Source organism: Coffea arabica, chromosome 5c (genome assembly GCF_036785885.1).
Source record: "Coffea arabica cultivar ET-39 chromosome 5c, Coffea Arabica ET-39 HiFi, whole genome shotgun sequence".
NCBI classification, from domain to species: Eukaryota; Viridiplantae; Streptophyta; class Magnoliopsida; order Gentianales; family Rubiaceae; genus Coffea; species Coffea arabica.
This window is the reverse complement of record NC_092319.1, coordinates 40,222,643-40,240,369: the sequence shown is the minus strand read 5'-3', so window position 1 is coordinate 40,240,369 and position 17,727 is coordinate 40,222,643. Positions and strand designations below refer to the sequence as shown.

The 17,727-nt window shown below is 37.6% G+C and overlaps 1 protein-coding gene across 2 annotated transcripts; it reads right to left on the bottom strand.

The window, feature by feature from the left end:
* Window positions 1-791: 791 nt before the first annotated feature.
* On the bottom strand, window positions 792-6,527 carry LOC113690976 (uncharacterized). Of its 2 annotated transcripts, XM_027209140.2 has the most exons (5): window positions 5,519-6,526; window positions 3,762-4,295; window positions 3,436-3,651; window positions 1,446-1,774; window positions 792-1,339 (listed from the first exon to the last, which is right to left on the bottom strand). In XM_027209140.2, exons 1-3 carry the CDS (start codon window positions 6,257-6,259, stop codon window positions 3,541-3,543), a joined length of 1,386 nt encoding a protein of 461 aa, XP_027064941.1. In that variant the 5' UTR covers window positions 6,260-6,526; the 3' UTR covers window positions 792-1,339; window positions 1,446-1,774; window positions 3,436-3,540. The 2 variants fall into 2 exon arrangements, with proteins under 2 accessions (XP_027064941.1, XP_071907000.1); XM_072050899.1 differs by lacking the exon at window positions 1,446-1,774 and having other exon boundaries at window positions 5,519-6,527.
* Between the last annotated feature and the right edge of the window lie 11,200 nt (window positions 6,528-17,727).

The following is a 17,727-nucleotide window of genomic DNA, read 5'->3' as shown; positions in this document are numbered from 1 at the left end:
TGCACCTGCATATTTATAGCCTAACTGGCTAATTCTTGTGCTAATTACAAGTTAATTATTGAGTTTGTACCCTTTCAATGTTCATATTAAAATTATTACCTCCCGGCTTGTGCTGATATATGGTAGTACTATTACATTTTCAAGTGCTGATTAGTACAAGTGTATTTTTAAAATTTCTAATCCTGTTATTTATCTTTCGACATGCCAATACTTGCGCACTTGGGCAACCAAGGCAGATGAGTCATAAGACAGGGGCGGATTTAAGGTGAAAGGCCCCACTGCCCCTTTAAATTCATATAATACTTATACAATTTTGATATACTTTTGAATGTGCCTCCAGAGTTTTTTTATAAAAAATGTGAAAGAATGGGTCACAAAATTTAGTTTAGTTACTTATATTGAGAAAAATATATTTCGTGAAATTCAAAATGAGAAAGTTGTAAACCGTTATCAAAATAGAAAAACTTGTCGTGAGCAATTATAAATAGTTTAATTTATTTTTAAAATAAAATTATTATTACATTAATAATTTTGAGTTTGTCTTTTTATATTTTTTATGAAATATTATTTGTACTTATTGGTGAATTTATTTATTTATTTTTGTTTAAAAAACTAGAAAAAAGAGTAGATAAAAAATTTTAGGATTATTTTTGCTCCCACTAAGATTTTTTTCTGGCTCCGCCACTGCTGCTCGATGCAGTTGCACAAGAAGACAATCCAACATTGTTATCAATCGTTATCAATGAAGGAAGCATGAATAGAAGGCAACGAAAGGATAAGCTCTTTCGAAGTCAACAAAAGGATAAGCACTTTCAACATCAAACAATGGTACATCTAATTCTAGATGTCAAAATAAACCAAGCAAAAGCCAATTCAGAACTCGAAAAACTAAGTAGGATGCCAAACCACTGGTTCTTTTATCCCTCAGTTAAAAACCAGAAGGTCATGAATGTAAAGCAGTGACAGCAACAATCTTCATGCTTGGCCCAAATTCATCTTTCAAGAGAAGGAAAGGTATAGTGTCACATGCACCCCAATGCAGGGGGGCATGTATCTGTTGCAAGTGGTAACTTCTAAGGCGGAGTCCTGAACAAGAGGATTTCCTGGCCTTCTAGCGTAGGCTCGCCGTCAAGGAGAAGCTCTGCACAATGTTTTTGTCGATCAGATCAGTCAGGGGAAAGAGTCGGTGCAACAGAAACAAAAAGCCTAGTGCAAAGACCGAGTTCATTTTCTTATTTGAGCTTCAGAACGACAATATCCAGTTACATGTGCCCAGTCCACATGCACAAAAATGATTATATCAGACTCCAAGAGAGGCCTAAAATCCCTATCTTGAATCCTGCATAAAAAAAAGGAAAAATCATTAGCAGCTTGAAGTAGAAAGTTCAGACCATTTGCATCAGAAAGAAAACACGATAGCATAGATTAAAACTTTATGTCCTTGCCTGGAAAAGAGATGATCCAAAGCAACGCGGAAAAATGAAAAATGGAAGAAGCCTATGCTCGATCTTTTAGTTGAGAAAATCTGAACTTGCTAGAGATGTGCAGGTAGATCTAAGAAAGCTTTTAGCCGAGCATGAACGATGGTCTTTGACAATACAGCACATACTGATTTTGTGCCCTCAAAAAGCTGTTTATCTTGCCAATGTCCTCATCCACGATATCGTTGCATGACAAGTTATGAAGTAGCAAGTACATAATTGTCGAAAAATTTCAACTTACATCGTAGGGTCACTACTAACAGTGGCTTTTACCTTCAGGGCTGGGCAAAGCACTGGAACCAAAAGAAAGTACCAATTAACAAAACTTCCATTTATCAATTGTGCTTACCAGAACTCAAATAGTAACTAAATATCTTTCTGAGAACATAACGTATGGTGCTTTTAACATCGAAAGTAAAACTACGATGTTGCCTGCAGGGTAGACCTGCTCTAAACTAGACCTCAGCTCACCAATTTTGAACGTATTGTGTATTTGATGGGCCTGTTATGTTAAAGCATCCTTTGGATCATCAAAAAAGAAAGACTTTAAAAGCTGTTCTGCCAACTATTCCAGGACCCCAAAAAGAAATTTTTTTTTATAAGATGGTTCCACAGATTGAACAGCAGAAAATCTGTCAAGAAACAATTTCCTGCTCCTTAGCCAGCAGACAAAGAACAGTGTAACCTCCACATGGATGACATCAAGAAGAAATTGTGTGTTAGACTCGAGTACATTAAGCATCATGACACAGACAACAGCATGTTGCTAGTGAAGATCAAGATTGGTAACTAAAGCAGTTCTGATCTGACAGATTGCCAAGAAAGGATCCAGTTTACCATTTGCAGCAAATGATTGCTGATTCAAATACCTTACAATATGATTTAGATAGCAACAATAGTGGTATCATCATTAGGTCTGCACAAGTTTTATGAAAAAAGCAAAGTCCATCTTAAAAACAAGTTAATAGCTTTACAGGCCAGCTACATTACCAATAATAGCACCTGATTCAAAAAGAAATGAGGCAGGGAAAAGCAATACAAGGTGGCTAGTCAAAAATGTGAAGAAGCTCTTTCCTATTCTCTATAAAACTCAATTTAACATTTGAATCAGGAACAAGTTTTACAGAGTAATATCCAAAATGATCTCATTAGAGTAATATCCAAAAAGATCTCATTTGTTTACTTCTATAGATAGCTCATGTTGCTGAACAAGCAAATCACCATTTCATGAACAATTTGAAAATTGGATACCAACCAACCAACAATAAGTCTTCAAAGAAATTTCCAATGTAACCATCGACAGCTTCATTAAGATTGAAACATCATACAATAGTGGTCCCAAATGCAAACAGTTACAAGAAGGGTTCTGACTTCACGTGGCATCGGTCAGTAAGGTAGATTTCAAGAACGGTTCTGACTTCACGATGTAGATACATGCAACAAACCACACTCAACAAAAGCTATTGTCCCACACTGGCTAAGATAAGCAAACTGAAGTTGTTCTTCAAATTTGCGGTGTTCAGGGCCATGCTCACAATCAACTCATATTTTTCCTTTATCCTCTTTAAATACCTCATTACAGTCTCTTTAGTATCCATTTACTACTTGAGCCATAGAAAGAACACTTCTTCACCTTTGATTTGTCAAAGTATTTATTTTCATTACATCAATTGCAACATATATCAACAAAAACCACTTTGGAAACAGTTTTCCAATTTAGTTCTGCATAGGCTCTTATTATTACAAATTACCCTTAATACTTGTATAGTCCAACCAGTAAATCAATTTCTTCGCACGCATTTTCTAAATTGAGATTTATAAGGAAATCACATGCATAAAAGAAGAACCCAGTCAAGTCGAAGTCTCACTGAAAAGTTTATGCAAGGTTAACATAACAAACAACTTGATTTTGGTTTTTGATTAACCCTTTGAAATTTTAGCAATATGTACATACCTTATATATGAAACAGAATTCTTTTGAGAAGAGAAGACCACATAATTCTAACTTTCCAGGTAAATTGTCAATTCCACCGTGTCAGAATTGGGTTATAAGATAAGTCTATCTTGGCATGGAAATGACTTCACCATTTCTGCATTCTCTAATATAAATAGTCATTGTCTCATCAATCGGTGATAAAATGTCACAACACTGACGTCGAGGTGCCTTCAACTGACATGAGAAATAAGAATCACCACTCCCACAGAAAAATGTAAAATTAAAAAATGAAGAAGAATAAGGCATAGGACGGTTCAACTTTATGAATGAACATTAGAGAATACCTCCTCAATATCATAGTCCATCATCTTCGAGAAAACCCTGATGGTTTCCAGTTTCTGTACTGCATTAATCCTCACACAACTTCCTATATTATGTTTAGTATAGTTGGTCCAAACACTGCTATCTTTAGAAGCAACACTATCCATGAAAAAGACGACTGGCCTTTTGCACTGATCCCTAGGAGTTTCTCTTATGTTAAACATAAAATGGCTAGAATAGACACTTCTAGTCCTACCCCAAGGCCTAAAGGTTCTCTCCAATGAGATAAGATCTGGAAGGAGCTGACGTCCTTCAAAAACTTGAACAGCAAAACCCCATGATATGGAGACAGTTAATGAATTGAAGGGCTCATAGCAGACAGTTTGCTGCAAAATCCTTGGAGAATCAGCATTCACAGCTTTGAAAAGATGCTGCAGAGCCTGAATCCTGTTCATGCCGGGAAAGATAGGGTCCGCAGCATCCATATGATGCAGTGACAAAAGAGGCGATAATGGATGTGCCGCGAGCATGCCAAACAGATCTCCTCGAACATCAATCTGAAAACAACAAAATTTCTTAAATTTAACATACTGGTATTAAAAACTCAATCACTTTAGCTTAAAACATAGTGTGTAAGTTACTTGACATACGTCTGAGTTCATGTACACTTGTACCAGACCCCAAAGCTTCAGACTTTTGACACAACAAACAGATACGTACAATCATATACAAGAATAGTGTAATATAGTGCTTAGCTTCAAATCAAATCAACATTATGTCTATCAAAGGCTAACAATATGCACATATATGTCCAAAGACAAAGAACATAAGACTAGTGGGAGAAGACAATAACAACTTCTACAGCCCATGAGTTCAGTTTTATTGTGTCAGTTTCTTAATCTGCAGAGTGCATAGAGCAGTAAATGACATCATCAATGACATCATACATCACTTAAATGTATATCCATGAATAGCCATCAGCAGAATAACACAACAATTTCAATTGTTACAACATTTATATCCAACACCAAGTATATCAAATAAACAATGCACTCATCAGGAAACTCTTTGAATATATTACTTTTAGTACACTGGAATATACACACTGCAGTCATTAAGTCAAGAAAGGTTCAAATTGTCTTTTAACGAATCAGGACAGTTATTATCTATGACGAGCAGGAACACCCCTTATAAACTTATCAAGAAACAAAAAAGTCATTTCACCAGCTTTGTTAAAGCAGCTACCAAACATTCAGCATAATTCCTATGATGACTGTAAAAAGGAATAAAAAGAAAGAGACTAAACAAACAATGATAATCCAGCTCTGTTTTTCGTTACTACATAATGGTTAAAGCTCTCCAAAATCTTATGAAACTGCAAAAATCTGTCAACTCAAAACTACCACCTTTCCCCTTCTTTACTCTTCTTGCTAAATTTCTGACCAACATCAAGCAGCCACTCCCCCACACTGACACAAAGCATAATTGAAATATGAATCGCAGACAAATATACAAGAAGAGTAAACAAAAAGATTTGTTTGTCCTGCAAGATGCAATTCCCAACAATAAAAGTAATCATTAGAAAGAGTTTAATAGATTTATGTAGTTGTAACACATTTCTCCCTTAACCAATACATTCATTCATATAAGACAATTAGCTCATGACCACAAATGGTCACATATTTCCTAAAGTTTATATGTGAGGAACAACTAGTGATAAAGCAACTAAAATGAATTATGATTACGATCATAAAAATGAAAAAAAGCGATCACTTTTGACCTGATGAAACCCAGGTTCGCGAGTTAAAGGAACTCCCAACTCAGCCAAGCAAGCAAAAATCCTCTGATCACTCCCATAATAATGAGGGTACCGAGTCAAGCAAGAATCCAAAACCTCAGCTAAAACCCTTGCTAAAGGTGCACTCAATGCAAATCCTCCACCTCCAAAGGCCATATCAAAAGAAAATTTCTGATTCTGCTCATAACTTTCTGAGCCAAACCCAACATAAAACCACTGATTATGATCATATTTAGACAAAACAAGCGCCAAATTACGGGGAAAAAACACGGTATCATCATCACAGAAGACGAACCATCTGACATGGGGAGGGGGCTTGAGGAGGGTGAAAACATCTTTCACTGTGTAAGCAATCCTAATGGCAGAAGGGTTGCCTCTAGGGAAGGTGTAGGGGAAGTGGGAAGTGTCAGAAGAGAGAAAGACTGGAGGCAGGGAGAGGGTTGATGATAGCGTGAACAGGGGATTCTTATCCAGAAAAAGGTAAGTGTTTGGGGTGGAGTTGGGGGAGAACCAGAGGTGGATGTAGGGGGTGCGGTGGGGGAGGGAGGTGGAGGAGGAGGAGATGGAGAAGAGAAGGTGGTGGGAGAAGGAAAGTGAGATGGTCGGAGGTGGCTGTAGTGGTGGTAGGAGGGTGAAGGGGTGGTGGAGGAGGAAAAGGAGGTGGAAAATGAGGAGAGCAAAGAGGAGTAAAAGAAAGTCTTTGATTCTGGAAATTCTGGGCATTGTAATTTTCACACATTTCACACACAAATGGATGAAAACAGGTGATCGAAAGCATAAAAATACTGAATCGATGGAGAAGTTCAATGCTGTGTAAATTGTGATTAAGGAAGATAAGATAGGATTACAGGAAAAAGACGGTGACGAGAAAAGCAAATAAAGATTGCATCGTAGGATGATAGTTATCTAATCGACAAAAATTACTCCATAGGAGCTTCAGTTATGGCTGCACTTGTACACTAGTACTTGTTTAGCTATATGGAATACTCAATAACTATTGATTTCTACCCACAATGTATCGGTTATATATGTTTAAAGAAAATGACAATTTATGATGTTAAAAGTTTTTTCCTTAAAGAAATTTAAGACAAAAAGGTCAGAAGAACAAAAAAGGAAATAAGGAAGATGTTTTGATCCGAACATTTCCATGCGTTTATAAAAAAACACTTTTAAATGCTAAAAATATTTTTAAAATTAATTTTATTAAAAGCACTTGTGTCAGAAATTTTTTTTTTTAAGACATTATAGCCCCAAAGGGCCTTTGACTTTAAGAAAGGCATACAAATAGTAACATAAAATGGACTAGTAGATTCAGAAAAAATAATGTGAATTTACATCTTACTCTATTGATAGGAGTTTGTATGGGTATCTTTTTTCATTTTTTGCTTCTCTCGGGGTGTTTATTATGTATAAATTGCTTTATGAACTCCTGTGCTTCCTTGGTATTTATGTGGCATAACTTTTGATGTAAATAGTATAAACATTTAAGATTTTAATCAAAACAAAAGAGTACTCAAGAATTTTCTTATGAAGTCTAATTTAATGAAATGAGTGTTGTCAATTTTCGTTTGAGCCCTCTTTCATGTAGTTGTATCAATTTTGTACCATTATACTTTGGCATATCTTGTTCCACACCCAAAAGAAGTTTGCCAACCCCCGACTCCCCTCTTCTTTGTTAAAATCCATTTTATATTTGAAGGATTAAACTGATCACACTAGAATGAGAAGGACTAAATCTCCATATTCCACTTCCTAATTAACCTTAATTTATTTCTTAAACCAATGTATACTTTAACGTACTTAGGTACACTTGTGGAGACCAACAATTTTGGTGCTTCAAAGGCCTTCCTCAGTCGTTTCAAAGAACATTCATGCAAGTTGTTGCTGCCTTGCAATTGCTTTTATACTTTTTGACAAGGCTAATCAAATTGGGCAAGGCTAATCAGCTTTCAAGGTACAAAAAGCTGCACTTTCTATCTAATCCTCTTTACTTGATGTACATATTACTCCTTGGTTGATATCTTTCTGGTTTTTTTTTCCCTGTGGTTAAGCATCATGTAATCAGTACTGTAAAGTTTTTTATTTACTACTGCTATATAATGTAGATAGAGGTGATAATGGCTATAAACTGGAAACCAATTTTTCCCACAAAAGAAATTCATTTTCCAAAATAATAAACTTTTGGTGTACATGTTTCCCAAAGACGTGCGCCTGGTCTGCCATGTATTTCTCTTAGTTGCCTCAAAATGAAGTTAATTTTCTTAATTTTGAGGAACTTCCCATGCTTCCTTGCATGATCGGCTCCCATGATTTTTGAGAAAATATCCATACTCACACCTTGCTGGATGTGTGAAAAAGTTTTTGTATCTTTCTTCCTATGCTCATTGAGTGCCTTTAATTCTTGATTGGTGAGACGTTCATCACTTTCCCATTATTTGTAGCCATTATATACATATTCCAATAACTCTTTGTCATTTCAATTGTTCTCATTTTCACATACCAATGGTCATAGTACTCACCAGAGAGTATGAGAATTGGAGGACCATCACTAGTATAATTGGCCATCTTGTATAGTTGAAAATCTCTCAAAATGGAGTCATAGCTCCGGTGCAAGGATGGAGATTAACATAGAGAATAGAAAAATAGACCTGTGAGTAGCTTGATAAAAGAAAGACATAAGAAATTTCAGCTCTTTTAGTGAACATGAAAGATGCAATTTTTTCCAAGCAGAGGTTATTTAACACTAACAAGATTTCAAACATCTGAGGAAATAATTAACACAGGAAGACATGGAACACGGAACTGGGAAGAGGAGCAACAACCAGTCGGTGATGAAGGGAAAATGCTGGACTGATGGTTGAGAAAAGAAAGTAAAATAATCCCAAACCAGACTAATGGGAAGAGAAAATGGATCAAAACATACAACTATCCCAATAAAGATTCTAGGTTGGTTCTTGTGTCAGAATGAGTTGGGAATTAGGAAAGCTCACAAAAAGATGCTTCTTTGCAGATCGGCTGGCTGTGGGATCACCTCGTTAGGCCCAGGTCGTGTGGTGGACTCTGCCCTTGTTAACAATCTCTGGCTTCTGGGTGGTGCGGGGTTAGGGCCCAGTGGAGGACTAGTCGGTTGCCAATGCAGTCGAATACCCCACTGAAAGGAAAAAAAAAAAAAAAAACTTTGCAAATTCAAACAAGACTTTGCATTTTTTTTTTTTTTTGCATTGTGAAATACGTTGGGACCAAACAGTTTTATTACGTCAAAAACTTCTCTACATGACCGACCAATTCATGTATCTTATCGAGGATTCATCCTGCATAACCGACTTAATGTAGAAACAAATATTACACCAAGTGGGTCTAGATGCTAAAAGCATAAACACATATCGTCTTTATAATAAGAACAAAGGGATTTTAGCATTACAGCAGTACCATTAGTTGATTATGATTAGCGGGGAAGTCAGTCCTAGATAACAAGAAAGGGATTTGTAAGTAGTGTGTCGTTATTTAGAGGATAGTAATTAAATAGTAAAAATTAAACTGAGGAGGCCCTTTAATAGGAGTGTTCGAAATTTGAGAATTTTGGATTGAATTTTATTTGGAGAATGAGTTCAATGACTGAACCAACCAAAGGATGTAAGTGCAAGTGGAAAGGATTTGTATCCATTAATCAGGAGGTTTTCGGCTTGAAACCCATGAATATGGAAAGAACAATGTTAGAAGAAGTTACTCCGTAAAGGGTTCAACCAGTTCGAATAGGATTAGTTACTGACTATAAAACGAATATCGATACTTGTGGTTTATACCAAAAAAAAAAGGTTGAGCCAGCCTGATTTTTTTAAAAGTACCATAAAAAAATGAAGGGGCAACTTTCTAGTATTAATGGGGTTGTAAAATGATGTCTAAATCTAAGATGCAAATAGTCCATAGTTCAGATTGTAATATATAAAATGTAATGCTGGCCAAAGAAATATGTCTTAGAAACTTTTCTCTACAAATGTCAATAGAAATTTGTCTTCCATCATTTATGAATAGCCTAAAAGTAATATCCTTTTATGCATTAATGCTCAAATCACAGTTCTTTTACATTTTTTTTCTAGATAGTAAATGTATTGCCAAATAGAATGAACAATTAGGGCAAGAGATGTCCTCTTGCTGCAAATTAGGGCATGATAGAAGGATATATCTAAGTAGTGTGTCGTTGTTTGTAGGACAGTAATTAAACGGTAAAAAATAAATTAAGGAGGCCTTTTAATAGGAGCGGTTGAAATTGAAAATTTTGGATTGAATTTTAAAAGAGGAATGAACCATTGGTTCAATAGTTGAACTAGCCTGATTTTTTCCTAAAGTACAACATAAAATGAAAGAGCAACTGTCTAGTATTTATGGGTTCAAGAGCATGTTTAAATGTAGAAGCAAATGGTCCATGGTTCAATCAATCTCAAAAATCAACTAGGTTATCTGGTTATGTTTTAAAACAGTGTCAAAACTACTTTTATATACTTCTTTCTTTTTTATCCAAAGTATTACAATTGCAAACTCTACCCTTTATTTGTGTGGCTGATATTCAACCAAAATTTTCGCAAGTCAAACTTAAATGAGGAGGAAAGTCTAAATAGACTAAGATGCGTTTTATCAGATTGGAAAAATTGAAATTTAAGTCCTCAATCACATGTTTTAAATTCATAAAGCCTTAGACTTGGTGTACTCCTACCATGTCTTGTATGCAATGGTAGGCTGATTACTAAATCTGGATCGAAGGAATGGATTATCCTATCCTTCCTCGTAGGTTACTTTGGAAATAGTCATTAGAATCGTTAGACATTATCTGATTCTTCAACTTTTATTTTCCCTAATTTACTTGGAAATAGTCACACAAAAAATGAAAATATCGTATACAAATGGACCCTTCTAATATTGTAGACTTCTTTTTAAGGTCTTGTGAAATTTCATCAATCATTTCAAATCATAGTTTTCTTGTCAACGGTAATGTTACATCTGAAAGGGAACAACAACATTAGTGTAATGGTACAGAGCCAGTTTAAGGCAATGGTGATAGATTTATTGCAGGAATCAGTGAATCAGTGCTTAACAAAATGGAATGGGATTGGAAATGAAATGATTTGGTAATTCAATTTCTTAATATGAATTCGGTAAATGAATACAGAACAGAAACAATGGATTCAAAGATAGAAGGGGAGAAGAAAATGAAGGAATAAACGTGAGGGGGAGGAGAGGGAGATTGGCAGAGCCAATCTTTCTTTACAAGCAATTGAATGATGACAAAAACTTACCTATCACTAAGATTTCCTCTGCTTTTATGGTTTTTTCCCAGCTAACTAACTTCTAAACTAACCAATGAGTTGAGGACAAGTGGATTCTAGAATAATCCGCCCCACTTGTTCATAACAGAAGCATAATCCTGTTTTGAGCCAGTGAAAGCGTGTTTCCTAAATCACGCCTTTTCTTTCTTGGATTTGATCAATCACGCCTTCCTCGTGCCATAGACCACGCCTTCGCCTTTCTTCAAGCTAAACTAGAAGAACTTCCTGCGAATCCTCTGCACTCCATGACAGTACCCCCTCCTTTACAAATATCTTGCCCTCAAGATTGAAACTGAGGGAACTGCTTCTCAATTTCTTCAGCGAATTCCCATGTTGCCTCTGCTGGATCTGTTCCCCACCAGTGAATCAGCCATTGCACAGCAACAGCATTCCCTTTCTTGACTATTCTCCTGTCCAACACTACTACGGGTTCTACCCTCAAGTGCCCCTTTCCATCAACTTCTGGTAACTGTAGAATGGGTGTAGTCTGCTCTCCAATCTTTTTCTTCAGTAGTGAGACATGGAAAACAGGATGTATTTTGGATCCTGTTGGCAGCTTCAACATGTATGCAACCTCCCCAACCTTCTTTATCACCTCAAAGGGTCCATAGTAACTGCTGACAGCTTGGTGTTGCTTCTCACAGCTACAGAATTTTGCCTATAAGGCTGCAGACTTAAGTACACCCAGTCTCCAATTTCAAACCTCCTTTCACTCCTCTTTTCATCTGCATATCTTTTCATCCTTTCCTGAGCCTGTGTTAAGTTCTGTTTCAGTGCAATGTCAACCTTATGCCTTTCCCTTAGATAGACTCCAACTATAGCCACCTTAGCCTGAGTGTAGGGCCCCAAGGCCATCTGTGGGGGTGCCTGCCCATATAAGGCTTCAAAGGGTGTCATTCGAATAGCTGTGTGGTAACTGGTGTTATACCACCATTCTGCCATGGTCAACCAGTGATACCACTTCTTTGGTTCCAAATGTGAGAAACATCTGAGGTACATTTCCAGTACCTGATTCACTCTTTCCGTCTGGCCATCAGATTGTGGGTGATAAGCTGTACTGAGGTCCAGTGTAGCTCCCAATAGTGTAAACATCTCACTCCAGAACATACTTGTGAAGATCCTATCCCTGTTTGATAGCATGCTTTAGGGTATTCCATGTAACTTGACTACCCCATCTAAGAATATTCTAGCAATTTTTGGGACATCAAAAGGGTGTGATATACTCAGGAAATGAGCATACTTGGTATACCTATCTACTACTACCATGATGGTGTCTCTCCCCTCTGAGTTAGGCAACCTCTCAATGAAATTCATAGTGACATGGCTCCAGGGAGAATGTGGAACTGGCAGAGGCTGCAGTAACCTTGGATAGGATACATGCTCATCCTTACATTTCCTACAGACATCACACTCCAAAATAGCTGTCTTAATGTCCTTGTACATGCCTGGCCAGTAGAACAGCTGCTTGACCCTCAGGAAGCTAGCTTGTATGCCAGAATGTCCCCCTAACTGTGAGCCATGTAAAGCGCTGATCAGTTTCCTCCTTATCTCTCCCCCAGATCCCACAACTACCCTTCCTTTGAACTTCAGAACACCATTTTGGTAGCTGAGGTTGGGAAATTGATCTGGTTTCAGCAATACCTCTCTGATGATATTTTGTGCCCAATCATCTCCTTGGTAACTGCTAATCACTTCTTTGATCCATTTTGGCACTATGGTTGTTATTGCAGTACACTCCAATCTTTGATCACCTCACCTAGACAAGGTATCTGCTACCACATTCTCTTTACCCTTCCTGTAGTGAATCTCATAGCTCAACCCCATGAGTTTAGTTAACCATTTTTGCTGCAGGGGGGGTGGTAATTCTTTGTTCCAACAGGTACTTCAAACTCTGATGATCTGTGTTAATGATGAAGTGTTGACCCTCCAAGTAGTGTCTCACTTGGTGACTGCTGTGACAAGAGCCAATAGCTCCTTCTCGTAGATGGATAACCCCATATTCTTTGGCCCCAGCCCCTGACTGATGTAAGCTATTGGTCTCTTTTTCTGCATGAGGACTACCCCTATTCCATTGTAGCAGGCATCAGTCTCCACCACAAAAGGTTGGGTGAAATCAGGTAAGGCCAGAACAAGAGTGTCACTCATGGCCCCTTTGAGCCTCTGAAAGGCTTCCTCAGCTTCTCCTCCCCATTGGAAGTTGTCCTTCTTTAACAGTGCAGTCAAAGGCTTGGCTATACTGCCATACCCCCTGACAAACCTTCTATAATATCCAGTTAGGCCTAGGAATCCCCTCAGCTATTTAACATTCTCTGGTCTAGGCCATTTTACCATTCCCTCAATCTTCCCAGGGTCAGCCTTCACCCCCTCCTCTGAGATGATGTGTCCCAAGTTTTCCACCTGTGCCTGAGCAAAAACACATTTGCTCCTCTTGGCATACAGCTGGTGCCTCCTGAGGATATCCAGAACTTCTGCCACATGCTTCAGATGCTCCTGTAAACTTGAGCTATATATTAGGATGTCATCAAAAAATACCAGTACTGACTTCCTCAGTTGTTTTTGGAACACATGGTTCATTAAACCTTGGAAAGTAGCAGGGGCATCACCTTGAACTCATAGAGTCCTTGATGGGTTCTGAATGCAGTCTTGGGTATGTCTTCAGTCTTGACTCTGATTTGGAAATACCCTGCCCTCAGGTCTATCTTGGTGAAGTACTTGGACCCATTCAACTCATCTAGGAGCTCATCAATAAGGGGTATTGGGTATTTGCTCTTAATTGTGAGCTCATTCAATTGCCTATAGTCCACACAGAATCTCCAGGTACCATCTTTTTTTTTAACAAGCAGGACAGGGGATGCAAAAGGGCTGTTACTAAGCTGAATGATGCCATTTCCTAACATTTCCTGCACTAGTTTCTCAATTTCAGTCTTTTGGACGTAGGGACATCTGTAAGGCCTTATCTGGAAGGGCTTGGATCCTTCTTTAAGGGCAATAGAATGGTCATGACTCCTTTCAGGGGGTAGTCCCTGGGGTTCCCTGAATACATCCTCAAACTCCTGCAGTACCCTCTCCATTTCTGGGGGTATGGCTTCAGTTTCTAATACCTCCTCAGTTACTGCTTTTAACTGAGCCAAGATCCCATAGGTTTGTTTCCTAGCCCACTTGTGCAGTCTACTCCCTTTTATCAGCCTTAATTGCACCTGGTGACCCTCTCCCTTCAACTCCACTTGTTGTTTCCCTTTTTTGAACCTCACACTCAACCCCTTGAAGTCAAATTCCATGGGACTGAACCTGGCAAGCCAGTCTACTCCTAATACCATATCACAACCCCCCAACTTCAAGGCATTGAACTGGTGTTGAAACTCATATCCCTGCATTTTCCAGATCACTGGCTTAGCTAAACTCCTGGACCGTATTCTCTCTCCATTAGCTATTTGACTACTAGGGAAGGTCCACTGCTGATTAGTCCCAGGCTCCTGGCCAGTTGTTCATCTAAGAAACAGTGGGTACTTCCACTGTCAATCAATGCAGTGACAGTTCTCCCTTTTATTGTCTCCCTCAGTTTAATAGTCCTATGCTCACCACCCCCAGCCAGTGCATGCACAGAAACTTCTATGTGTTCATCCTCCAGTTTTCCCTCAATACAGTCACAGAACACTTCAGGTTCAGTCTCCTTTTTCCCCTCAATAGATGCAGAGTCCTCACTTTCATCATTGACTAACAAAAGGTGAATGTGAGACTGCTTACACACATGGCCAAGTATGTAGGGTTCAGCACACTTATAACATAATCCCTTCTCCCTTCTGAGGTTGAATTCACTAGGGGTGATCCTCCTGAATTGGTTTTGGTTGCTGTTTGGATATTTATGGTTTTTGATGGGGTGTTTGTCTGAGGTTCTAGGAGTAGCAGAGCTCCCCTGGTTATGGCTTGGGGTGTGGAATGGGGTCTTGTGTGTAGGGGTGGTGCTGGGTAGGCCGTTGTGTATTTTCTGCATGGCTCTTAAGTTCTTTTCTTGTAATTTAGCTGCTTCTATTGCATCAGCCAGAGTTAGGGGCTTGGCCATTTTGACCATATTAACTATCTCCTCTTTCAAGCCACTTAAGAAGCATGCTTTGTAGTAAGAGTCAGCCAAATGAGGGAGGGAAGGCATTACCAGTGCTTTGAGTAGCTCAAACTTTTCCAGGTAGTCTGCAACAGATCCTTCCTGCCTTAGTTTGTTGAATTCTTCAATGGCCTCCTCTGGCGTGCCTTCACCAAATCTTTCACATAACGCAGTGGCAAGTTCAGTCCATGGGATGACTTCCCTGCCACTGAATACTCCATGGAACCAGGTATCAGCCATGTCTCTCAGGTACAACTCAGCAATCTCAGACTTCATGTTTTCCTCAACTCCATTGATCTTAAAATACTTGTTAGCCTTACGGATCCACTCCCTTGGATTATCTCCTGTGAAGTTAGGCAGCTCTATTTTAGGTACGCGGTGTAAGATCTACTCTCCTTCCAATCTGATCTGCCATGTCCTTCCTCTTGTGTTTCTCCTTTCCTGGGACCTACTATCGAACTGCTACTCTCTGTATCCTTGTCCTTGCCATTCAACTTGGCCATCATCTGGGCCATCATAGACATCATACTCTCATACTTTTGATCCAGATTCTTAAGGGTCCTTTCTGTACTTTCTTGCCTGTGTTCTAGTACCTTGACCACACTTCCTAGCTCAGACAGATCCTTCTTCAATGCTTCATCTTGTGACTTAGTCATCCCAATGGCTCGTAGCTGAGCTCTGATACCACTGTAATGGTACAGAACCAGTTTAAGGCAATGGTGACAGATTTATTGCAGGAATCAGTGAATCAGTGCTTAACAAAATGGAATGGGATTGGAAATGAAATAATTTGGTAATTCAATTTCTTAATATGAATTCGGTAAATGAATACAAAACAGAAACAATGGATTCAAAGATAGAAGGGGAGAAGAAAATGAAGGAATAAACGTGAGGGGGAGGAGAGAGAGATTGGCAGAGCCAATCTTTCTTTACAAGCAATTGAATGATGACAAAAACTTACCTATCACTAAGATTTCCTCTGCTTTTATGGTTTTTTCCCGGCTAACTAACTTCTAAACTAACCAATGAGTTGAGGACAAATGGATTCTAGAATAATCCGCCCCACTTGTTCATAACAAAAGCATAATTCTGTTTTAAGCCAGTGAAAGCGTGTTTCCTGAATCACGCCTTTTCTTTCTTAGGTTTGATCAATCACGCCTTCCTCGTGCCATAGACCACGCCTTCGCCTTTCTTCAAGCTGAACTAGAAGAACTTCCTGCGAATCCTCTGCACTCCATGACAGTTAGTTATTAATTTGAAGATCTTGAATGATCATCTTTTGTGAGTTTTAGGAATTATTGGAAAACATTAGTGAGTTTTTTTAAAAAAAAAAATTACAGACTTATCGTCGTTAAACTACAATATCCATTTCAAAATTTGTAAAAATCCACAGTTGCTCATCCTTGAGGAGCGTAAATCACAACGGATCTTTTGTTCTATTCCCTGTCCCACTTTTTATTATATTACTATTTCTCCTTTGTAAATATCATATTTTAATTCTTTTTTGTTTCCTCAAAATCTAACAACTATTAATTGAGTAATAAACGAAATTCAACATACTCAAAAAATCAAAATACACAAAAAAAATGAGAATTTTTTTATGAATTTTTGCTATATTTTAATTTTTTTATTATATATAGCTTTTTTGAAACTGTTGTATTTATTTTGTATTCAGTTAATAGTTATTGAATTTTAAGAAAATAAAAAAAATTAAAATATAATGTTTATGAAAGAAAAATAATAATATAATAAAAAATAAAATAGAAAATGACACAGAAAGTGAAATAAAAGGTCCATTGTGTAAATAATGCCGCTTAGCTAAATCAAGTGTGCAGGATGAGATAGCAGAAGCCTTCCTAGAAACAGATGGCAGTACAGTTTAGTGTTACCGGAGCCAATTTGCTAATGTGTTTAGGGCCGGTCACAAATAACAGTAGCGAGCTGTGAAAATCAAAACCCGCATACGAACCCAGATTGTGTAGCTAACCAAACCAACAGTAAAACTTGGGCACGTTACCCTCATTTGATGGTGGAAAAGAATCAATTCGGTTAGTTTTTAGTTGGTGTTGGTCAGATTATTTTGCCCGCCTCTTCAAAAACCATACAAAACGACCACAATGCTGTATTATGGAACTTTCAAGATTTAATTTAATTATAACCCCAGAAACACCTTATCCTTAGTAATCACAACCTTCGTGTAATAGTAGATCTTTTTCTTCTATGTTTATCAATAACTCTCACTTAAGAGTTCAGGGTTTAACCTATCAAATGATTTTTTTTAAAAAAAATCGTTTAAAACGCCACTCACATTGCATCAAATGAATTTTTTCGTTATTCACTTTTAAAATGGTAATTTTACGTCTCTTACAAAATCAAATCGATAAAATTTGGTCCCAACCTAGATTTATGATCACTTGTTGTCCTAAATCTTTCACGTGAATGATACATGGTAATTTTTTTAGAAACAAAAATATTAGATCCCATTTATGATTAAACAAATGACCAGATCGATATTCATTTTCTTATCCCAAGAAAAGTAAGACTCGATCCAAACCATATTCATTTTTTTAAAAAAAAAAAAGTGGAATTTGAGCAAATCCATATTCATTTTTGTCACTAAAAAAGTGAGATATGACCTTTTTGTGCATAAAAAATGATTGTATGTCGGTCACGTGGTAATTTCAAACTAAAAAGTGCTCGGAAATTTATGGTTGGCACTAAATTTTGTTAACTTAAATTTCTAAATGACGTAAATTTAATATTTTAAAAGT